Here is a 25926-nt window from a genome sequence, read left to right on the forward strand (position 1 = left end):
CCCCTGGGTCCTGTCCCCGGGCTCTGCCCGGTTTCCTTCCACCCTAATGCTGGACGCCGCCGTATAAATGAACTATTCTTGAATACAGCGTAAAATAACAATCCAATAAATAAATATGATTGATTCGATTATTATACCTTTAATGTGCATGGAAGAACAACACGCAGTACTCTAGCTATAATATGTATAGTAATGGGATAGATTTCGAAATTCAGAACAACAATGTACAGTTGTGATATACTTGTCTAAAGTAAGTCGATGTACCTGAGTACCAGTTTTATCACCTGTACTAAAACAAGCGTATAAATTATATTTTATATCTTGACCTAAGGCTGACTTTTGGAATCCGCCCAAAACAATAATGTTCCGTTTACTGTACTGTATGTCTGTTTAACTTAGTTGTACGCTTGATGAGGCCATACTAGAGATTTTCGATTAGAGCAATCCATTCGAATTCTTGCTATGATTTTCGAATAGCCCAAATAATGGCCCAAAACATCATTCTCGCAAGCGCAAAATTTTTTGCCCAAAATATCCTCTTTATATCTTATAACAAGAACGGGTTAACTTGTTGAAATGTATACTTTTTCGTGATGTCTGATGATTTGATGAACCTTCCTATATAACTAGGTTACCCACAAACTCCGTGGTAACTCGACGACACCCTCTGCAGACATACACAAGTGACTGTTGATCACGAAAGGGTGACCTCAATTTCGAAGTAAAGTTAGTGTGTATCCTTGGCACGCGCAGCTTTACATAAGGCTCGGTTAACCTCTGTCCCAGAAACAGTCAAGGGAACAGTAATTTGTGGTCTAGGCCTATGTCCACTCGCGGGCGATATTAATATATACTTTGTTTTATTAACATTTAGTGAAAGGCGGTTTGCACAGAACCAAGTGTTTAGCTTTCCTAGCTCTTAAGATGAAGTCGTGATAGTCTCGTCAACATTTTCACAGGAATAAGTTGTGCTAGTATCGTCTGCAAAGAGTATGATACCAAGGACGTCTGTTACTTTCGATATGTCATTTATATATAATAGGAATAGGATTGGTCCCAGAATCTACCCTTGAGGCACACCACATGTAACGTCACATGCAGCTGATTACATGTTAGTAGTATCAACAACTATATGAAACAACTCGCTCTAGTTCTTAAGCTTTCCATTCATATAGGTCCTATCTGTCACAATTAATGTCCCGTCACATATTTACACGTGTATAGCGGAATTAGTGTAACCAAGGTAACAGAGTGTAGTATATGGTAATGGTAGAATCACGGATAATTTCCCCATTAATCGAGGCATGCATTCCTGCCTTAGGGAACGATTAATTTCATTCACTTAAAGGTTATTCCTAGAATATTATTATTTGAATAGTCTGGTAAAACGGGGCTGCACAGTGCAGCTTTAAGCGAACAATTTTGATTCTCTTCATTATATCTGTACATGTAAATATATATGTAGTTGACAGAAACTGAACACCTTTCTGTTTATAGTACAGTCTATGGGATGGATCCAGGACTAAAGCCCCTGCGCACAACAGCCGATGAGAGGGGAGTGGGGGGGGGGGACGTTAACATGAATGGGGAATAGCACTTGTTATATTTTCGAGTACCACAAGTACCGACGGAAGTTAGTCCTTCATTTCTGTTGTATGAAAGGAAGTGGTCTCATAATTTTATCAGCCTCCTAGCCGATTCTCCTATATAGGTCTATATATCCTGAACGGACTGACAAACTGCTCCCTTCTCGCAGATGTTTCTTATTGCAGTCCCCATTTATTAGCGCACGTGATGTGTACTGAAAGTTAAATTTTACTGAAAGTTATCAGAAATCTGGGTTTGTATTGTAGGCACAATCTGGTATGACATCGTTAATCACGCTAGTGCTCGACTGGACGATGTATAGTTTCTAAATTCACATAGACTTCGGATAAACATATGCATGTTTTATGTACATGTACATAGGAATTGTTACTTATAATACAAATATATATGTGCGACGAAAGACAATTAAAACATTATCCAGGAAAATAGTTCGATTAATTATCACTTTTTAAATTTTTTTTTCAACCGAATAAGCTATATTTGAAACACTTCGTAGTAAGGTGGCCATGCATTTATGGCTGCATTGTAAGAAGTTATATCACATCTGGTTTTCTCATTCAATGCACACAGATTTTAGGCTAGACTTTGGCATTCATAATGCATGCACATGTAATTAAGAACGTATATTGTCGGATGAACACTGAATCGAAGTATCAACGGAGTTGATACGAATGGCGTTTGATACCCATTAGGCTTTAGTTTGATACCCATTAATGTTTTAGACACATTTTACTATGACCAGATCAGCTTCATGAAAGACTCTTATGAGTCTTCCGACTCACCAAGTAACTCAACGATATAACCAGATGAGTTTCATGACTCAGCTGATCTGGTTATATGATTTCCTCCATATATGAAGTGTACTGCGTTGAACACGAAGTGTATTTATTTATAGAATGAATGAAGAAAAGAGTACACATTTTCTGGTCTGTGATTCATTTAATTCTTCCTCGACCGCCTCGGTGGACTAATAGTTAGAACACTCGCCTCGAAGCCAGGAGACGACGAGATCAAACCTGGGTCGGGTCATACCAAGGATTTAAAGATGGCACTTACTGTTGCCTCGCTTAGCGCTCAGCAAGAAAATAGGACTGGTTTTCCGGGTGTCATTTTGATGCGACTGGGTGGGGTGTCCTGCCTGGTGTCTTCGGTATGATACGTCAGAGGCGGCATGGACTCGCCCTGCCACAATAAAACACAATATATTTACACACGCCTAATGACGTAATATGACTGAAAAATTGTTAAATACGACGTTAAACCCAAGCATATCTACCTACCTACCTACCTACATACATACATACATTTGTTCCCTTAAAGTGTGAGCCTATTTATATAGATATGAGATTTTATATAGATTTGTAGAGATGAGAGATTTGAGACTTCTAGCCTTTTGACCATTAAGCTGGTGGATGAAACTTCCCTGCAATTTCGGCCGTAGTTTATCTTCAGAGTTCGTCCAGTACGAAATCTAATCACATTTGCACCAATCAGTGCCATTGTACCATGAATTATATAATATGTTTAAGATGTTGTGCATGATTGCAATATACATTTTTGAAAAATGTGAAGTACAGAGATACGTGGACTGAATTCAAAACCGTAAGCCAAAAAAGGATAATAGAATGCGGCGAGTTAATAATGGATGCATAATAATCCTGTCCTCTTTATTGCAGTCAAAGCGAAGCCTCCAGCTCCATTAGTTTCCACCTCAATGGATCTCTCTACACAGGTAAGAAAAAAAGGCCTTTCAAGAGCGCACTTGTTAGTGCGTCTACACCTGACTGTCTATACTGCGAAAATCAACTCGGTTGATTGTTCTCGGTGGCCATTTTTTCCTGCGATACCGTATAGCGTTGTTTACAGGTAATCGGAAATGAAAATCTTTGAAAAGGTTCAGTTTTTTTCCATAGTGAAAAAAACCCATATGTTAGACGCATTTCTTGAAGGGTTAAATTTTATGAAATTGAATTAATTTTTCTGTAGATTTGTCATTTCCTCTCCTGTTCAAGCCTGTTCAAGAGTGGAAACTTCTTTACAGATCTATATTGGATTAAAACGCAGAGATGAATGCATATTTTACTTATAGGCAAGGATACAACAGAGGGTTAACCTGTTCCTCTGAACTCCAGTTGGAGTTTGGCCTAGAACCAAACTGGCGCGTCAGGTTAGGCCCAGTGATTTGCGTGCAGAGGTGTACATACATCAAGAAAACGAAAAAAAAAAGGAAAAAAAAGAACAAATCAACCCAACTTGTGGTAGTTCATGATAAAGCATGTGTAGCGACGGACTCAACTTCTATTCTAAAGGGGCTATGACATCATGAGCATAAAGGAAGGATTACTGAAGCGTGTCTAAAATCTGACCATTGCCTTATACAAGCAAAGCTTTTAGATTACGATAAAAAAAAAGACGGTGATCAGCGATAAATATGCGTAGCTATGGGAAATATACACAAAACCATTTCGGTCTGAAGTCCAGAAATTTTATCTTCGTCATAACATAAAATATTTGCAGCTGCGTGCTCAATCTTGGCTAGAGTTGTACTAGTACAGCACAGAATTTTATAGCGAACGTGTGTAAAGAAGAGTTCAGTTTGTATTACAAGTTCAAACCAATATACAAGATTACAGTACTGACATTAAATCCAGAGCAGCGGCGACAGTGTGGTAATTAGCAGTTGGTTACACGTAACCGGTGAAATACGGCCTCTTGTAACTTTATTTCAGTTAGGATTTTGTGCTAACTGTTCGCACAAATACTTAATTAGTAGAAATTTACACGCCCCCTAGCAACATGGCTTAAGCAGTATAGGCCCAATTAAGTATTAAAAAAATATGCAGGGATGTTAATTGTAATATATTAGACGTCACTGGTCCAGGATCACTTTGTGGAACGCGCCTCTGGACTTGATTATTTTACCCTTATTAACTATGTTATATACTACACACATCCCCAAGTGGAAAGGCCTTAAGCGCATGCACACTTACAGGTAAGTGTAGAGACAGTCATCTTGGTATCGCATATTTAATTTATTTACCTATGAGAATTTATATCAGGACTGACACTTTCTTTCCACAGATAAACATCCCCACTAAGGCCTAGTATACAGGCTATTGAACCTTTAAGATATGCCCTAAACTCGAAAATACGCAAAATGTTGTTACGCAAACGACTTTTTTAGTATTATAGCTCCTTACAGTTCAGTACAACGACAAGAATATATAATCCTTGATGGGACGGTTCAAAATCCAGGTCGTCTGTTCAAATAAGCTTAATATCATATAGGGACCTAGGCGTAGTCGTATTCAGTGCTGAACATACACGTGCCCTGGGAATGGCGTGTTTGTATGGTCAAACAAAGAAATGCTGACTCAGGCAGCCGTGTATACATGTATACACTGCGTACAGGTCAAGTATGAGTGTCTGACAGTGTTTGTATGTAGAATTATAAGTGTAGGTACACACAGAGAATTTGTCGATTCATAGAGAACATTTATAACACGTGAACAAGATGCAGGACTGTTGACACAACGAACACATTCAGGATTACATTCCACGTTATTTATAGCCTCGTGACAAAGCAGATTTGCTCGACTCAAAGTCGTGATAAAGCAAATTCTTTCGAGTCAAGGCTGTGACAAACTAAACTCAGGGCTGGGAAAAATTAAATTAAATTGACTCAAGACTGTTACATAATTTTATTTATTTATTTGATTGGTGTTTTACGCCACATACTCAAGAATAAAAGGTTTGAACCCTTAATGGGTAAAATACATTCATTAGTAAAACAACAATAATAATAATATTTTATAGGGGGTATTTTTTCTGCGTCCTGAAAATATCCATAGTCTAAATATAACCGAATCAACATCCTTTGTATGTTCCGAGCCTTCACAATGCGTTGACACCCGGGTCGAATCATACCAAAACCTTTAAAAATGGTACTTGCTGCTGCCTGGTTTGGCGCTCGGCACTGAGAGGTTAGAGCAAGGAAATAGGACTGGTTGACCCAGTGTCAGTAAAATGTGACTGGGCGGGTGTTCTGTATGGTGTCTTCGGCATCACTCGGACGGCATAAACACACTCTGCTACAAGAAGACACAATATATATACACACACCTAATGATTCCTCTCCGTCATATGACGGAACAATTGTTAAACCCGGAGTATACATACATATATACATACAAAGTGGTGAGTATGGCTTCCTCTGTAACACTCCATTTACCGATCATTCTCAGAAATTTTTTAAATCGAATACAATTGTTACTTTGTGAAACAAACAGCTTTAATCTTTTTGCCTGTAATTCTATTTCAGTGAAGAATGGCCAGTACGAGTTCACGACCTCTCTCAACGACTACATCCGGGATGTGGCTGGGTACAAGGGCACGAAGATCATGTGCCGAGAGGCGGGCTGTGGTGCCTGTGTGGTCACTGTCACTGTCTACGACCCCTCCGTCCAAACAGACCGCACCTTCAGCATAAACTCAGTACGCGAAGATAAACTTATTCAAAACTTCGATCCGCCATCGTATATAAGTGAAATATTCTTGAGTATGGCGAAAAGAAAAATTAAATAAATAAATCAAATGCCTTATTCTGAGTAACTAAGTTGGCAAAATGTGTATAGTCTATGGACCAACACATCTTATTTTTAAATCCAGTGTCGAAGCAAATTCTCGTTTGGATGAAAAAGGTGTAACCATTTTTAGGCAAGTCCTTCGTAAATGTGTCCCTATACCTATATATATATATATATATATATATATATATATATATATATATATATATATATATATATATATATATATATAGGCCTATATAATTTTGTGGTAAACATGAGATAGTCGCAACCATCTGTCCATAACCCTTGAGACCTAAATCATAACATAAGGATAATTATTCATTAATAATTCCCATTGTCATAGTAAAAAACCATTTTGTATTTCGTCTCCCCTCACAGTGTTTGTGCCCGTTGTACTCAGTAGACGGCTGGCAAATCGTGACCGTGGAGGGAATTGGTAACCAGAGAGAAGGATTTCACCCAATCCAGGAGAGAGTGGCTGCATTCAACGGCAGTCAATGTGGCTACTGTACCCCAGGAATGGTCATGAGTATGTACGGGTAAGTGTAGTTACAGTCCTCAGGCATGTCTGGAGTATGTACGGGTAAGTGTAGAGACAGTCAGTGTGATAACTGTACCTCGGTCATGGTCATGAGTAATGACAGTCAGTGTGGTTACTGTACACCAGGCATGGTCATGAGTATGTACGAGTAAGTGTAGAGACAGTGAGTGTGGTTACTGTACCCCGGGCATGATCACGAGTATGTACAAGTAAGTGTAGAGACAGTCAGTGTGGTTACTGCACCCCGGACATGATCGTGAGTATGTATGGTTAAGTGTAGTGACCGTCAGTGTGGTTACTGTACCTCGGGCATGGTCTTGAGTATGTAAAGGTAAGTGTAGTGACAGTCAGTGTGGTTACTGTACCCCAGACATGGTCATGAGTATGTACGGGTAAGTGTAGAGACAGGCAGTGTGGTAACTGTACCCCGGGCATGATCACGAGTATGTACAAGTAAGTGTAGTAACAGTCAGTGTGGTTACTGTACCCCGGACATGGTCGTGAGTATGTATGGTTAAGTGTAGTGACAGTCAGTGTGGTTACTGTACCTCGGGCATGGTTTTGAGTATGTAAAGGTAAGTGTAGTGACAGTCAGTGTGGTTACTGTACCCCAGGCATGGTTATGAGTATGTACGGGTAAGTGTAGAGACAGTCAGTGTGGTTACTGTACCTCGGACATGATCAAGAGTATGTACGGGTACGTGTGCTAACAGTCAGTGTGGTTACTATACCCCAGACGTAGTCATGAATATGTACGGGTAAGTGTAGAGATAGTCAGTGTGGTTACTGTACCCCAGGCATAGTGATGAGTATGTACGGGTAAGTGTAGTGGCATTCAGTGTGGTTATTGTACCCCAGGCATGGTATTGAGGATGTACGGGTAAGTATAGTGACAGTCAGTGTGGTTACTATACCCCGGACATGGTCATGAGTATGTACGAGTAAGTGTAAAGACAGTCAGTGTGGTTACTGTACCCCAGGCATAGTGATGAGTATGTACGGGAAAGTGTAGTAGCATTCAGTGTGGTTATTGTACCCCAGGCATGGTATTGAGGATGTACGGGTAAGTGTAGTGACAGTGAGTGTGGTTACTGTACCCCAGGCATGGTCATAAGTATGTACGAGTAAGTTTAGACATAGTCAGTTACTGTACCCAGGGCATGGTTATGAGGATGTACGGGTAAGTGTAATGACAGTGAGTGTGGTTACTGTACCCAGGCATGGTCATGAGCATGTATGGCTAAGTGTAGAGACAGTCACTGTGGTTACTGTACCCCAGGCATGGTCATGAGTACGTGATAGATTTAAGCTACAAAAGCACGGAAATCCGAAAAATATATAACATTGCTGATCGTTATCTGGCAAGATAGATCCAGATCCACTTTATTTAAAAGTTATTTAAAGTTAATTGAACATTTAATATCAGACTCCCCTCAGCTTTATAAAGATATGTAGCAAATGACACTTTTATCGGGACAACTCTCCTGTTGTGAATGTCATTTGGAAGAGTAGATTTTTTCTGAGGGCAGTACTGTAGAGACCGAGGTCTCTATGGATTTTGCTAAGTCGACTGAGGTGTGATTTCTCTTTACTTCAGATTCCTCCATGACAAGCCGACCCCGACCCAAGAGGAAGTAGAGGCGGCGTTTGATGGCAATATTTGCCGCTGTACCGGATACAGGCCTATCCTGGACGCCATGAAATCCTTCGCCACAGACAATGACAGTGACAAAGCCAAGACGATTGACATTGAGGTACGTTGTCTTTGTGTGAAAAAATGTTGTTTCTGATCGATACATTGCGTAATATATGAGTGTATAACAGTGAGTGGAGGGAGGGAATGGTACATTCGGCCCGTCCGGCAACCTGCGGACGGCTGTGGGTTTCCCCCATGCCCTGCCCGGTTTCCTCCATAATGTTGCCGCATCAGTGTCGTATCAGCGAAACACCAGTCAAATAAATAAATACATACTTTGCCAATATGGTGTGCAAAAATCGTGAGTACCTTGCAAAAGAGTCCGCAGTTTACACTGGGTTCTGCAATTCCCTCGACCCAGTAACGCTCACCGCCGTATAAGTAAAACGTTTTGAGTATGGCGTTGAATGACAATCAGATAAGCAAATAAATAAATCTGATATTATCTTTCCTTGCTTAGCTATAACTGAGATTTAAATCGCAGTAATCAGAGTATCAATGAAGGTTAGGATTAAGAAATATCGTTACAGTTTAATAGCCCCATTGAAAATAAGTATTTCTTCTGGACTCAACTTTCTGCCCAAAAATTGCACATATTGCCTAAACTTTCTTTTCAAATCAGGACCTAAATAAATTTGTCTGTCCCCGAAGTGGAAAAGCGTGTGCAAATGGGGCATCTGTCGCCAATGGAGCATCACACGCAAACGGATCGGCGCAGCTAACGTGTCAGGTGCCAGACCAGATAACATTCATTGGCCATCACCAGTGGCAACGTCAAATGGTACCGCCCAGAAAACCTGGAAGCCTTGTCAGTCCTGCTGAAGAAACACCAGAGGGACCGTCTCAGAATGTTCTTTGGCAACACGAGCATAGGTAAGAAAATTCTGATTCTTTTGGTGGTAATAAGGAATTTTTTGTGACTTTCATTGAGCAACGGAATGCATTTCTGTGGTTAAATATTTTTTATCCACGTATAACACGAAAACTACGCGACAGAATGACAAAAACAAATCCATATATACGTGTGTGTGTGTGTGTGTGTGTGTAGAATGATAGATAGATGGATGGATAAATAGATAGATAGATAGATAGATAGATAGATATATAAAAGACAATAATGTGGAGTGTAAACCCAGAGCTGTTCCTGAAAGAAAATGGAGTTTAACAGGTTTCTTTTATTGGAAATTATTTTTGCAGGTGTTTACAAGCCGGATAGACCATTTAGAGTCTACATCGATCTTCATGGCATTGACGAACTGTATAAACGAGAGGTATGCGCCGTTCTACTTTTCAGTCTACTCAGTAAGTTTTATGCGGAGTTGATCCGAAATTATCTTAGCCGAAGCCTTACAACAAATTCGCAGTATTTTGTTGAAACTTGACATGACAAAGTTATAGGTGAAATACTGCATTAATAATTATACCAGCGAAGGGGAATTCAGATCATCACTAGTAAAGAGAATATAAGGCACAAGTTGTCCATCATATTCCGATCATTTTGAACAAGTGCCGAAAATGTCTTTCTTTATTATTTCCCGAAGGTATCAGACTGCGTCACTATTGGAGCCAATCACAGCCTCTCTTCTTTGGAACGCACTCTTGGAGAACTGTCCAGTCAGCATGAAGGATACACATATTTCAGCGCGCTACAACAGCACATCATGAAAATTGGCAACATGCCAATGAGAAATGTAAGTATCTTAATCAAACGCTGGTTTTGAACTATCCGGGCGATTCAGTTTATCCAAACCGCATAAATTCGTTATTAATTCTGGATTGATATTACATTTTGTAAATTCCTTAAATTAGTCCTTGCCACATATTAGATTTCATAAATTCCTTCATTTGTTTGTTGGATTGATGTTTTACACCGTATTAAAAATTCCTTCGTCGTTGGCAACCCATGTTAGATTATATAAATGTCTTATTAATCCCATAAGATTTTAATAAATTCCTTACTAGTTCATAACCCGCATGAGATAAAGAGAGAGAATTATTGGCATGTTCTTTATCTAATTTTAGCTTATGTCATTACCACGAGATTAAAGTGTAAATTAAAATAACGTAAAATACGTTGGTTAGGTAATGTTTATCTTAAGTGTGGTCATGCAATGTTGCAAGCAGCTAAACCAAGTGAGCATTAAATTATATGTTTAAGGATATCAAACTTAACAACAGTTTTATTTTGTGAGCTTTATTAGTAGATAGTGAACGGTAAAAACTCTCTTCTTGGCCTTCAGATTTGTCTCAAATTGTTTTGTTGTTGTTGTTGCCCTGACAGGCCGGAAGCTGGGCGGGAAACATGATGATCAAGCAAGCTCATAATGACTTCCCGTCTGATCTGTTCGTCATGATGGAGTCGGCTGGAGCTCATGTGGAGATTCTTGGTAAGGAAAAACATAATATTAATATTTCTCAATAAAGTTTAAAGTTTACTGCATTTGCCATAAAGATGTATTCATATTTGATTTAACGCTGATTACATAATGGGAAAACATCCCCAGTATTACTGTCTACCTGAAAAATAATGTTTTTCTGAAGAGTCTTCTCGCCAATGAATTAGAAGATTTGACGTTCAACTGCATTAATACATTCATTTGTCTTGTTGTTCTGTATTCGTCGTCATGTGACTGAAAAATTGTTGAGGACGACGTTAAACCCCAAGCACTCACTCACTCACTCACTCACTCACTCTTGGTCTGTAAGCAAATATTTTGAGACCAGTGGCCGATTCCATAAAACCTTTTCCGACTGAAAATTTAAAAACTATACGATGATTAGTTTTTCGTACTAGAAGTTGAAATTTGGACACCTTTGTCTTAAGATAACATTGATGAGATGAACAAAAAATTCTAAAGCCGAAAATAAGCTTTAGGGTCGTATTTCAAATTTTGACTTGAAAGTCAGACAAGTCAGAAATGGATTTTCGAAATTGGCCACAGTAGCCTAGCCCTGGCTTAAAAGCAGCATTGATGTCTTGTAGATTTTCGGATGCTCACAAAATGATTGCTACGTAAGGTGAGAGTTTCAAAACAGTTAAAACGTTACGGTTATGTGCTTTGAATTTCGAGGTCAGTCTTCAGTCAAATTCGGACACATTCCGACATATTGGAAATATGTTTAATACATGGCTTGTAATGGATACACAGAGGATACACACGGTAATCTCATACATTTATTGTGCACCTCTGCAGACGCCCTGACGGACTCCCGGCGCGCCTACCCGATGGTGGACGTGATGACGATGAACATGACCGGGAAGGTGGTGCTGGCCCTCAAACTCTTCAAACAGGACGACAAGGACCACTTCCGCTCCTTCAAAGTCATGCCTCGTTCTCAGGTGAAAACATTTAACATCGTACTGTAGAAAGTCACCGCTACAGACTTCGTCTTGCAATATTGTAATATTGCACAAACAAAGAAATAAATAGTAATAGAGACTAGGATCAAACGGATGAAGTAAAATGTTTATTTGGATTTCAGTACAAATTTCTATACAGTGAGCGTTGTGTTTATAGATGTAAACTTTTCTTTCAAAAAGGGAAAAAAACATATTTGGCTCACAAAAGCTTTTAAGAGCATTGTGTTACATTGTTTTTATTTAACCGTCTTTACTGGCTTACAGAATGCACACGCTTACGTTAATGCTGGATTTCGCTTCAAGCTGGGTGGGCCAAACAAACAAGTTCTGGGGAAACCCTCCATTGTGTTTGGCGGAATCAATGCTACATTCGTAAGTGGTCACAATTGTGTTGATTACCCAATGCTACATTCGTAAGTGGTCACAATTGTGTTGATTACCCAATACTACAATCGTAAGTGATCACAATTGTATTGATTACCAAATGGTGAAAGTGCTACATTCGCAAGTGATCACAATTGATGTTGATTACCAAATGGTGAAAGTGCTACATTCGTAAGTGATCACAATTGTGTTGATTACCCAATGCTGCATTCGTAAGTGGTCACAATTGTGTTGATTACCCAATGCTACATTCGTAAGTGGTCACAATTGTGTTGATTACCCAATACTACAATCGTAAGTGATCACAATTGTATTGATTACCAAATGGTGAAAGTGCTACATTCGCAAGTGATCACAGCTGATGTTGAATACCAAATGGTGAAAGTGCTACATTCGTAAGTGATCACAATTTGTGTTGATTACCAAATGGTGAAAGTGCTACATTCGTAAGTGAGCACAATTGGTAAGTGGTCACAATTTGTGTTGATTACCAAATGGTGAAAGTGCTACTTTCGCATGTGGTTGTTTTCGTGTTTTTTTGAAAATAAGCACGGTAGCGTTACATTCGTAGGTGTGTTGATTGCCTAATTGTTAATGTGATCATGGCAACGCAGCATTCGTAAATGGTCGTATTTTGTGTTGATTGCCAAATGATGAAAGTGAAATGACACCGCTACAGTCCTAAGTGGTCAGTTCTTGCGTTGGTTATAAATGTCTTGTTTTTAATTTTGTCAACAGTATGATTGCAAAGCATTTTCCAGGCTAAAGTTATGTAATGTCAAACGTTCATTTGTTGCGAGGACATATTGACCTTAATGATGATGTAACCTTGTACACGGTTGTCTGTTTTTCACACATTTCTTCGACAGAACCACGCTGTGAAGACAGAAAACTTCCTAACAGGGAAATTTTTACAGAAACCGGATGTTATTAAACGTAAGTAAGGTGTGAAATGTATGGAAATTTTAATCATTGTTCTTTTGGAAGCAATAACTGCTCATGCCTGAATTATTTCTGACGTCATGACAAACATTTTCGTTTATCATTATTAGGCATGGCCATGTCTAATATCAAGGTTACACAGACAGTAAAGCCGTGTAAATATGCTTAGACATAGATCAATAAGATTGGTTTTTAGCCATCGAATCCTGACAATAATTTTAAAGCCTTTAAAGTAAAGCCTTTAAAGTAGTAAAATGTGAACAATGCATGTCCCGAATGCATTGGGCTCTATCATATTTTTTAACAAAACGTAGTATGGCATAAAATTACTCGATAGTATTAAAATTCCGAGGAAGACTGAAGTGTCTGCATTCTTGTAGACGTTTTACTCTGCCATGTAGGCCTATATGATGATTAGCGAAATGTGCATATCACAGTTCAAGCCATAACGACAAACCACGCAGCTGTGGTTCAAGTCAAACAATGAAAACCTCTTACTAAAACTTTGGTAATTTAAGCGTCGAGTCTGACATTTGTGAGTTCTTTATTCAACTCTATTCAAGACAAGTATCATTATATGAGCTATGTACTATCAATGCTTTTCATGATCTGTATTAACAGAGGCTCTGGTACTGTTACAAACTGAGCTAAAACCAACGCCCGATCCAGTTCTTGCGAGTCCAGACTACAGACGAGATCTCGCTGTCAATCTATTTTACAAGGTAACCAGCTTTAAGCTATACTATACCTGGGCATGTAGCTGACTGTCACTGGAATTTTCGAACACATTTCGAACGATGTTTTTACAGTAAAACTGGTGAGTAACAGAACTGTCCATGCATAATACTGGCAAATGCCACCTGGTTTTCGGTATAGGGCATTCAAGGTCTTGATGCTCTTAATGCGTGCATTTATTTGCCCACCATACCGTAAAGCGTCAATGTAACGGTACAATGGGGATGTCACTGTGATTTATCTGCCACATCTTCTCCAATTATTTCTGTGATTATTTCAGTTCATCCTGGGTGTGAATAAAGACGCCGTCAGCACCCCTCTGTCCAGCGGAGCGGAACAGCTGCTCCGACCGGTGTCTTCAGGTGAACAAGACTTTCCAACCAAAGATGACGAGTTCCCACTCAAAAAGCCTATTCCAAAAATGTTGGCTCCATTACAGGTTTGTTGCCATTTTCAGTGGTAATTGTTCTAGGTTTCTACATTATACTTGTAGAAATAAGCCTTAACTAAATGAATGTAAAGTTACAAAATATTTTATTTTACTGGATGTGTTATCGTTATTCGCGATTTACATTTTTGAGTACAAGATAGATTTTAATTTAGTGCTGATCTACATACATCTTGACTCATATTCAAATCCCAGAGATTAATATTTACAGCTATTTGCCAGCAATAATACAGCGTTTTCTTTCCTTTGTTTTCTCCCAGGCTTCTGGAGAGGCTCAGTATGTGAACGACATTCCCGAACAACTTGGGGAACTGCACGGGGCATTTGTCCTCAGTACTGTGGGTAACGCCGGTATAGCCAGTATCGACCCCTCCGCAGCTCTGGTAACTTTGACATTAAATATTCTGTACTAAAATCTATGAAATATTCTATATATGAAATATGCTGCTTGCATTTTGCCCACAAGGAGAACGATTGGACTGCGGGCCCTCGTTGTCAAACAGTGGACAACTCCCGTCTGCTGTTCATTATCTTGGTGATTTGAGTAGGGTAAATTACGTTTTATTTCTTAAATCACAAAAATGCCATGGTAGTTAGGGTGTTTCTTCCCACCATTATGCTGGCTGCTGTCGTATAAGTGAAATATCATTCAGTCAGCGTAAAACACCAATTGCATAAGTAAATAAATCGTTCTGTACTTTTTTCAGGCAATTCCTGGAGTGAGGCGATTTGTCTCGGCAAAGGATATTCCTGGAGACAACAACATGCTGGCTCCCTTCGGAAAGGAAGAGGTGAGTGTTCTGATGACGATTCCACTGAGCGAGTTTTGACTTAGAGGAAAAGGCAACAAATAATATAAGCTTTGTTATTTCGGAAGAGATGGAAATACACCTCATCAATAACAACCATATTTCCTGACGTGCTGAATAACTATATAATCAACTTTTAGTGTGAAATCATTACAAGGCCGTGGCATGCGCCATTTTAGAGAAAGCAGAAATACAAATGGCTAAAAGACAAACAGGGTACACTTGACGTCATTGGCAACAGGTGCGTTCGCAGAAATAGAAAAAAATAGCTCACGTTTGGTTTAAAATTTAAACCATAGCGTGGCTTTCGATTTTCTCGGTATGCGCGATTCAGATCACAATATCATAAAATAATCACAAAATTAAAAGGTATACTCTGTTTAAAATTTATTTGGGATACTTTACCGACGCATGTTTGCATTTTGTCCAGTGTTGTCTTTTCTTGTAAATTTAGAATCAATATATTGTACCAAGGCACACAATTTATTGCCCAAGGAGTTTGCCCAATTTAGCTATATGTTTTTAAGACAATGCTTGTTATATGTTCTAAATTTAAACTGAAACGGTCCACAATCTATAGATTTAAATCACATTTCAAATTTTGACTGGAGTTATTTCCCTTGTTCTTAATAAATATTTCTCTGATTGAGTAATGTTTCAAAATAGTCGTCAAAAACATGTACATAAAGCATGCTTTCGTTGGTATTCAGACAGAGAATTCGCAGTTTGCATTAGCCTTCTATATTGACTTATATGAATTCATCTCTCTGTTCTCATGCTCAGTATTTTTGGATTCGCTTCAGATCCTTGCTAGTGAGAAAGTTAACTATTTTGGACAGCCTGTTGGCATCATTTTAGCAGGTGAGAAATATTCGGTATATTCTGGTTTGATTCGAACATTTAACCTCGCTTTTCAAGAGTTCTTCATGTGTAGACACAACGACACTGTACTGAACGCTTCTGAACTCAACTGTAGAACACAGAAAGGTTAAAACCTGGGCTGTACTGTGCTGGAAGCTGCTAAGTGTTGTTCATGCACCCATGCCATGTAGGTACCTGAAGTACAGTTAATTGCCGCACGGTACCAAACAGTTAATTAATTTATTTATTTTATTTATTTGATTGGTGTTTTACGCCGCACTCAAGAATATTTCACTTATACGACGGCGGCCAGCATTATGGTGGGAGGAAACCGGGCACAGCCCGGAGGAAACCCACGACCATCCGCAGGTTGCTGGAGACCTTCCCACGTACGGCTGGAGATGAAGCCAGCATGAGCTGAACTTGAACTTACAGTGACCGCATTGGTGAGAGGCTCCTGGGTCATTACGCTGCGCTAGCGCGCCAACCAACTGTTCCACGGATCACGGTAGCCATTGTCGCACGTTACCGAGGAGTTAATTGCCGCGCGGTACCGAACAGTTTATTGTCGTACGGTACCGAACAGTTAATTGCCGCGCGGCACTGAACAGTTAATTGCCGCACGGTACAGTGCAGTCATGGACATTGTGAAACTGTACAGCAGCCAGGCGATACTTTGTGGCACAGTGTTGTGCTCCCGTGCACGAACCACACAGAACTCTGAAGCAGCACATTATCGTAGCGTTTAATGCCTTAATACAGCTGGATATTTGTGTCCACAGATTCTCACAGCATTGCTGTGGCTGCTGCCAAGCACGTGACCGTCAAGTACAAAGATGTCAAGCCAGCCATTGTACACATAAAAGATGCCATTGCTAAGGAATCATTCGGTCCTTGTGCTGTCCCCGATGTGATTTCCGGAGATCCAGATGGTAAGATTTCCGGAGATCCAGATGATACATTTCTACATGCCTAATTTAATCATGTACATTTCGAATTTTGCGATTATAAGCTCATTTTTAACGGAAAAACTTTTACAAGTTTGCTGAACTTCCAACATCTTTTCGTATGACACGTTATATTCAACCAACGGCCAATGCGTTTGTGTCTCCTTTTGTCTGATCAGTGTTTAGAGATGCTACGTGTGAGAAGACATACACAAAACTTTCTACGTTTGCATTTGTTATCATCGCGTAGGACGTACATTTAGTCTGATTTAGAATACATAAGGCGACGATATTTATGAAAAACACTGGTACAGGGAGTTAATTTACTACGTTCAAGAAATATTCCACAGAGTTAAGTTTTATCGGCAGTGTATCATCATACCATTATATTGCCCATCCTTACCTACTTAAGTGTGCACTAGGTACACAGCTTTCATTGCCATAACTCTAACTGAGAAGTTCAATTGTTTGTTTTGTTTATGTTTTTTTTACTTTCAATGATTCAGAAATCATTGTCTATACATTTTGCACATGTTGACTTCTTTATTCTTTTCATCTTTTTTGTTAACACATATTATGTTGACTTCAGCCGCAATGGAGTCTGCCCCACACACTGTCTCTGGAGAAGTATATATGGGACATCAGTACCACTTCTACATGGAAAACCCGGTGAGGGGCTGTCTTATGTTTACAGCTTGTTTCCATAATTGGGGGTTGAGGACTGATATGGGATAGGCTGAAGGGTTTTCGTTTTACGTATGTACCTGGTGATCTGTGATTTCCTTCATCTATATGTCAGTTTTTTGCCATTCAAATATACTGGACTGAAGAGAAATATTCGCATACGAATGGGCTAAAACCCCAACCTGTTCGGCCTAAATCTGTATAGTGTATTGTTCATTGATGCCTTCGCGATCAAGGTTTGTGGACAAACTGATAATGTCAGACTAGTGTATTATAATAGAATAATTGCTAATCCGGGACCTCCGTGGCCGAGGTATTTAGCGTGCCAGTGACCGAGGAGCCTCTTACCAATGCCGTCGCTGTGAGTTAAAATCCAGTTCATGCTGGCTCCCTGTCCGCCATACGTAGGAAGGTCTTCTAGCAGCCTTCGGATGGTCGTGGGTTTCCCAAGGCTCTGTCGGGTTGTCTTCCACCATAATGCTGGCCGCCGTCGTATAAGTGACATATTCTTGAGTACGGCGTAAAACACCCATCAAGAAAATCAGCGTGGACTAGGTTCGCCATTGCGAGGGAAAAGGTGCCCATTTGAACGAAACTGACTCATGTTGGTGCTTATTATGAAAGGTGATCATGATCATACACACAATAGGTTTGTTTCAGAAATTGCAGCAGTAGACCAATACTTAATTTTAACTGTTGAATTTAATACATCTGTATAACCCTAAATGTTTTCTGTATGCACTATTGTAGGTTGCGCTGTGCTGCCCTAAAGAGAACTCCCTTGACGTCTACACCAGTACCCAGTGGGCAGACATCACCCAGTTTGCTTGTGCGTCAGCCACGGGGAGGTCTGTCAACAGGTACGTACTTGAATTAAAATTAAAATGAATTTACTTACAAATCGTTAAATAATGTTACCGTGCTAAAGTTGGTTAAATAAATGGTTTAGATCAAAATTTGAAGAAAGCTACACTAGTATTATCATAATCGTTTAGCTATTATATTATAACTAATATTATATAAAGATATAGAAATCTGAAAAATGAATACATCGGTCACTGAATCCTGGAAATTGAATACGGTAATCACTAAATCCAGAAAAGTAAAGTACCAGTAATCATCTGGATCATCTTCGACGCTAGTACATGTATATTACCCAGGAATCCGTATTTGATTGTCGATTCTTTTAATGTAAAGAAGGCTCGCTGTTGCTGATTTCTAAAAACAAAGAAAGAGTGAGTGAGTGAGTGAGTTACCCTGGATCTACCGCTCCCGAGGTGGACGCTCTACCCACTGTGCTATCCGGGCCGGTAAAACAAAGAAAGAAATATTGCATATGAAAAGATTAATAGCATGCGTTTAATATCATTTATCATGTGTGTGACATTTAGACAGTTGTTTTTTATTTCATCCCTTACTCAGCATTGACGTGTCGGTATCAAGATTAGGAGGTGCGTTTGGCGGAAAGGCCACTAGATCCTTCCTCTTCTCCACATCGGCAGCCATTTGCGCCACCATTACTGGCAGGTCAGCAACGTGAACAGGCTTTATGGCTGTTCCTCAAAATAATCTCAGGCAGAAAACAGTAGTATCTGCAATAAATGTTCAAGTTTTCGTTTCAATTGTAAAAAATGATGTTTTTTTTGTTGTTTTTTTATAATAATGTCCACAAACTGCAGGTAAGAAAAACTGTTTGAAATTCACTTCCTTGTGTCAGATTTCCACACAAAATGACTAAAACAATAGACAATATACACGTTAAAGAGTTTGTAGTCTTCATTTTTTTATTTTATTTTTTTATTATTTTCTTTTTCATTATTTATAGACCTGTCCGTTTGAATATGAGCCTGCAGGATAATATGCAAGTTGCAGGCAAGCGTTTTCCAATTCTCGGACAATACAAGGTAGGCAGTAAAACAGCCGTATGATAAGATTTTTTCGTTAGAGGCATATATATATATATATATATATATATATATATATATATATATATATATATATATATAGGTCAAGTCTTTGGACTTTTCGCAAAAGTCCTAGCCTTCGTCTAAAAGAAAGCAAATGCATGAGTCCTACAGTTATAGGATGCTTGAATTTTCAACCTTTTGGACCACACATTGTATGTGCATCTGTTTTGTATATATAGCGAGGCCAAGAAGTCTTTGGATTTTTCGCAAAAGTCCTTGCCATTGTATGAAAGAAAGCAAATACATGAGCCCTACAATTATAGGATGCTTTGAATTTTCAACCTTTTGGACCATTATTTCAGGTTGGGTTTGACGACTCCGGAAAGCTCTTAGCCATCGACTGTACAATGACTGAGGACTGTGGCTATCATGGCCAAGAGGCGAACTTTGTGGGGCCAGAATTACAGTCACATTTGGATGAAGGTATAGAAATCCTCTATATGAACTGGTCTAATGCTGCACTAATGATCATGTAGTGCCCATGGAGTCGTTGGACCAGCTGGGACATTATAAAAGCAAAGACATTAAGGAAGTTGTCTGCACGACCATATTATTTATTTGATTTTTTTAGTTGCAAGACAAACAGTATAGAATGATTTCAACTGTTTAAGACATCTTTAATGGTTCAGTTTAACTATTTTGATCAATTTGTGAAGTTTGTCACTTACAAGTTGGATGAGGGTAATGCTTAAATGTGTCAGTTTTTATCGTAAATAACAATATGTTATGAAAATTAAAACTAGCCGAATACAGTATACAGTGGTTTTGCTTTAAACGGGTTACTTTCGATCTCTAAATCGACTTTCGCCACTCCCAGCGGAGCGAACAACTGCCATCTTGATTGGCCTAAGCCATCTTGTGACGTTACTTGGTTAGATAGAAAACATAAAATAACTAAAATTACAAACATGGACTGACACTTGACTGTTAACTAAGGGTGTTCAATTTGCCACCCTAATTTAATCCTTAAAATGCAAATGTAATCTGTCATGTTTTTTGGGTTTTGAGAGACATGTTCTGATTTTGTCAACTCGGAACATTACATCCCAAATGGCAAAACAATAACTTTATTGTTTTAACTTTAATTTATTTATTTATTTGATTGGTGTTTTATGCCATACTCGAGAATATTTCACTTTTACTACGGTGGCCAGCATTATGGTTGGAGGAAAGTGGGCAGAGCCTGGGGGAAACCCACGACCATCCGCAGGTTGCTGCAGACCTTCCCACTTACGGCCGGGGAGGACTTACTAAATAAACCCGTTCCGCCAAAGATATTAATAACTATATAATGGCTTCCTTTTTCAGGGTACTATTGTCCAAACTGGAGAGTCCATCTTCAGTTCGCTCTGACCAATACAGCCGTGAATACATTTTGCCGGGCACCCGGTAGGCACGAGTAGTTTTGGGGGAACTGGGGCTTTATCGCTGCAAACGTTTGTTATCAGTATATAATTTTCATAAAAACATTTCTTCTTAATCGTTCACATGTATATATACACATATGGTTTTTTTGCGTTCATAGTCAAAGTCCCTATGTGCTAATGCTTCGAGAGTGAATGAAATAACGGTTGCCGTTACAATGAAGTAACGCCATATTGCATGTTGGGTGAAAATAGGGTGTTCCACTACTTGGCAGCATTGCAGTCATGTCCAAAGGAAAATATTATTGCTACTAAATCCTGGTCCTATTTGCAATATGTGCATTATTTGTGAGGTAATTTACATAAAACAATAAGATCTAAAATGTTCTCATTGTCACTGTTGTTCACCTATTAAAAAGAAGTTAAAAAACTTTTTTGTGACGTCGTCAGTTGACGTAAAGGTTTTTAAAATACTTGAAAAACTTTATCCTTGAGTGATTTTCTTCTTATAGGCCCTGTGCCCGCTAGTATGATCATTGAGACAATCGTTGAACACGTGGCCAGAGCCTTGAATAAAGACCCGATATTGGTGAAGGAAATCAACCTGTACGAAGAAGGACAGGTAATTGCTGCTTTGAAGGCTCGAAAACTGCTTAACTGACAGACTACGTGCCTAACAAATCGCTTGACTGACGGACTGACGGATCAGCCGATTAACAATGACCAACTGCAATTACAAGAAAGTTGTACATTGTTGGATTTCCAGCTCTTATCATTTGCCAATCACTGCTCTAACTAAGCATAAACATGTTTCACCTTCAGTCTTGTCAAAAGCCTGTGGGACGTTGTGTGTTTCCCTCAGGCCTTGCTCGGCTTCCTCCCATCATTATACTGCACTGTCTTTAACAACAATCAAATAAATAAATAATTTAAGAACAACTTGAGAATTCACCTCCTGACTTGATTGGCTAGGTACCCAGTTGGTCATTGTGAAAACCTACCTATCTTTGCATATTCCCCTTGGCACAACTGAAAGCCATGCTCATATTCGCCACAGCTGCGACATCCAAGCAGAAGTTCGTGTTGTCTGGCACCCAGGTCCCTCTTTAAGGGAATGGCCCAGATGGGATGTCAAAATTTGGACCAACCCACCGACACAGAGGACTGAACTGCTTGACGAAGCTAATGACCAGATTATCGATTATATCGATTTCTGACTGGTAGTGAGATTACCTTAAAGTGGCTGATTTTGTTGATTCAGTTTCGCTTGAGCCACCATGAAGCGCTTTTCTCGTTCTCTCTGTAGTCAGATCACACTGGTCACGCTCTGGAGTACTGTAGTTTACGCCGGCTATGGCAGGAGCTGAAAACATCCGCAGACGTGGAGAACAGACAGAGAGAGATAGAACAGTTCAACCAGGTAATAGTTTATCGGTTCATAATTTTCCTAATTTATTTATTTATTTATTTATTTATTTGATTGGTGTTTTACGCCGTACTCAAGAATATTTCACTTATATGACGGCGGCCAGCATTATGGTGGGTGGAAACGGGGCACAGCCCGGGGGAAACCCACGACCATCCGCAGGTTGTTGAGAGACCTTCCCACGTACGGCTGGAGAGGAAGCCAGCATGAGCTGGACTTGACATCACAGCGACCGCATTGGTGAGAGACTCCTGGGTCATTACGCTGCGCTTGCGCGCTAACCAACTGAGCCACGGAGGCCCCTAATTTCCCTAATCATGAAAGATATAGAATGCTGCCTGCTTATGGTCAGAAACATTAAGAGTATCATTGAAAGAATTGTTTTAACATATCATTTGTGCGTTAGAGGTTTATAATTTATTAGGTCAGATTTATCGGATTATTTACACCACCGTAGTTTACGGTTTCATTTACTTAGCATTGTCTATTATCTGGATTTATTTTGGTACTTGGATGTGACCATTTATATGGTTTTGTGTAGCCATGTGTTAATGAAAATAATACTAAAGAATTTGTAAATACTTGACCGCTTTTGTGTTGTCTTCATTGCTCGCAGAACAATCAATGGAAAAAGAGGGGATTAGCAATGACACCGTTGAAATATGGCATTATATGGAAAGGCTTCAACTTCACGGCCTTTGTGGCCATTTACAAGGATGGAACCGTGGCCGTGAGTCAGGGAGGCGTGGAAATGGGCCAAGGACTCTATACAAAGGTATGTATACGCAAAGATCTATCCATTGATTGCACGCATAACGTTCGTCAGTCAACATGGCTGTCCGTGGAAGTTGCTTCATTGCTAGTCGTTTATATACTTTTACTCGTATGCTACATATACCTAGAAGGGGAATTTCTTTGTGGTGGATCAAACACCATGTTAGATCATTTATGCAACTCAAATGAATGTACAAAATTATAAACACAGAAGAATACAGTTGTTGGGTTGATATTGTAAGTGTTTTGCCAGGGTTACGTTTCTAAATCGCCTATTTGTGATATTTGAACGTTACAATTTTTTGAAAAACAATGACAAAATATTGAAAAACACATCTGCTATCTTTCTATATGAATTATGCCTTTCGAATTCGGCTGCGTCATCACAATTCTTCCGCTTTAAAGATATTATCTCTCTTTTTTCAAATTAACTGTACACCGAGATACATCAGTTTTATTTTTATTCAAGATTGTAAATATGTTTTTTTAGGTTGCCCAAGCTGTTGCGGCCACACTTGATGTCCCTGTTGACTTTGTCAAAATAAAGCCCACAAACACCCTGATTGCTGCCAACAACAACGTCACTGGTGGGAGCATTGGCAGTGAGCTAAATGTCATGGTATGAACATAGCGCGTAGCAAAAGCTGTAAACAAAGTGTTTAAATCTGTGAGCGTGCTTGTGTTCTTTGCAGTCCGGATTCGTTGCATACTGTAAGTGAGAACACTGACAATAAGCTCAGTGGCATGGTATGAAAGGGGTAGGTAGCAAAAATGTAAACAGAATGTTGAATTTGTGATCGTGTTGGCGTTTGTTACAATCCGGAATCGTTGCATTTTGGAAAAGTCTGTCTTTCTGCTTTGTAAGGTAATTATGTCAGTTACTTCACAATAAGCCCGGTGAGGGTGTAGGTTTCCACCACTCTGCCTGGCATCCTTTCACCATAATGCTGGCTGACGTCGTATAAGTCTAATTTTTTAAACAAAAAAAACGGAAAAACACAGCAGTCAAATAAATAAATGAATATAAGCCAGGAGGTTTATATTAGGCACTCCGGTTACAGACACCCCCAAAATTGAACTCTGTTGTATGAGTGAAATATTCTACAGTACAATATTACACTCTAAAACTGCAATGTTATTATTCATCCCAGCATCGTATTCCATGTGACAAAAGGCCTCGCAAGCCATGATGTTAAGAGCCGCTGACTTAAGCTTTCGCTTTTACAATGTTTGCATAATGTGATCCAAAAAAATTTAAGTGATGAAATCATCTCTGTTCTAGATTATTGTATTCATCTATGCAAATGTATGAAATCTTTCAAATAACGATTTATAGTAACTAAAGATGGCACCGGTTTGACATCTATCGGATTCTGAATGCTTTAGTAAAGTATTTGCTGATTATTTGGTAGATAAAAAGGGTTATTACCATACCATTTAGAAATGCATGTGTCCACATATGTTGTCCTTCAAGGCTGCCATCGAGTGCTGTAAGATCCTGAACGAAAGGATTGCTCCCTTCCGGACAAAGGATGACCCCTGGCAGAAGGTTATCATGACCTGTGCGTTTTCTGAAGTTGATCTCACAGCCAAGTACACGTGAGAGACGTTTAGGTGTTCTTCTACATAATTTTATCAGTTTTCCAGGTTACACTTCATTGGATTAATGGGAAAGCTTATTGTCATTTGGTTTCGCTAGTTTAGACATTTGGCTAACCGTTTCGCTAACTTTAAAAGCATATTTGGTTTTACTCATGTATTCTTGATAAGTTTGATTTCATGGAAATTGTTGACAAAATTGTATACACTTGTACACCTAACAGTCACAAAGCTCCCCATCCAGAGAAGCACTTCAACTATTTCACGTACGGAGCCGGAGTGACAGAGTGTGAACTGGACGTTCTGACCGGGGAACAGGAGATCCGCAGACTGGACGCCTTATTGGATTACGGAGAGAGGTAGGCCCATTAGAACATCTAGTTTCTCTTTGACTGACACCGTAGTTTCCATCACCGTCTCATTGGGTACGTTCATCCGAATCGTGCAAGTACAAAATAGCCCATCGATGCTTTACTCATTACCTAGAGTCAAGAACAGGGCTAATCCGATGAGTACTGTTGAGTAATGAAGGGAAAAGCTGACATTTGCCAGCTGTTGAGACAATAGCATAACGGCGGATAGATATCATTTTAAAGAATGGAGTGTTCACCTTTGATATAGTGTCCACGTTATAGTTGCCGGAATACGCTGAACCTACCCGTTCTCCTTCATTGGCTAATCGTTCCCGGATTGAATCGCGTATTTTTGTTTCTGCGTCACGATAAATTCACCAGTAATTAACAAGGACTGCTTGCCTAGAAACTGAGTTAGATTGGGTGGGAAAGATTTTCTATCCATGGACACCGTGACCTCAAGGTTTGTATTGATGTAACTTTTAATACACTTTTGAACAACCGGCCTCAGGTCACATTCATGAAAATGTAAAAATAATCTCCTCAAACACCAAATAAATAAATAAATAAGGAATAAACTATTTGACTTTTCCAGCCTGAACCCGACCATCGACATTGGTCAAACGGAAGGAAGTCTGGTGATGGGACATGGTTACTTTCTGTCTGAACACCTCATGTTTGATGATAAGACAGGCCGAATGCTGAACAACGGAACCTGGGTAACTATTCCGTGTGGCCATAACTAGTAATCACTCTTGAGGAACCCTCATGTGACTTTATAACGGAAATCCATACACGACTTACATTTTTGTGAGGAACGCAGTCGTTTTGCAGAGTA

General features: G+C 39.4%; 1 protein-coding gene across 1 annotated transcript in view; it reads left to right on the forward strand.

The window, feature by feature from the left end:
• LOC135476550 (uncharacterized) overlaps positions 1-25926 on the forward strand; it is a 31183-nt gene that overhangs the window by 1134 nt on the left and 4123 nt on the right. Inside the window, 31 exon segments of the mRNA XM_064756609.1 lie at positions 3285-3340; positions 5930-6102; positions 6576-6736; positions 8336-8492; positions 9057-9125; positions 9172-9307; positions 9632-9705; positions 9976-10125; positions 10716-10821; positions 11629-11774; positions 12060-12167; positions 13049-13115; positions 13743-13843; positions 14137-14295; positions 14565-14687; positions 15012-15095; positions 15917-15974; positions 16757-16906; positions 17511-17590; positions 18356-18465; positions 19028-19132; positions 19431-19509; positions 19875-19995; positions 20881-20961; positions 21449-21558; positions 22243-22356; positions 22979-23137; positions 23627-23755; positions 24611-24735; positions 24960-25094; positions 25684-25807. Of these exon segments, the coding sequence (XP_064612679.1) occupies positions 3285-3340; positions 5930-6102; positions 6576-6736; positions 8336-8492; positions 9057-9125; positions 9172-9307; positions 9632-9705; positions 9976-10125; positions 10716-10821; positions 11629-11774; positions 12060-12167; positions 13049-13115; positions 13743-13843; positions 14137-14295; positions 14565-14687; positions 15012-15095; positions 15917-15974; positions 16757-16906; positions 17511-17590; positions 18356-18465; positions 19028-19132; positions 19431-19509; positions 19875-19995; positions 20881-20961; positions 21449-21558; positions 22243-22356; positions 22979-23137; positions 23627-23755; positions 24611-24735; positions 24960-25094; positions 25684-25807 (3550 nt within the window).

The sequence above is a fragment of the Liolophura sinensis genome, chromosome 1 (assembly GCF_032854445.1).
Source record: "Liolophura sinensis isolate JHLJ2023 chromosome 1, CUHK_Ljap_v2, whole genome shotgun sequence".
Taxonomy (NCBI): domain Eukaryota; kingdom Metazoa; phylum Mollusca; class Polyplacophora; order Chitonida; family Chitonidae; genus Liolophura; species Liolophura sinensis.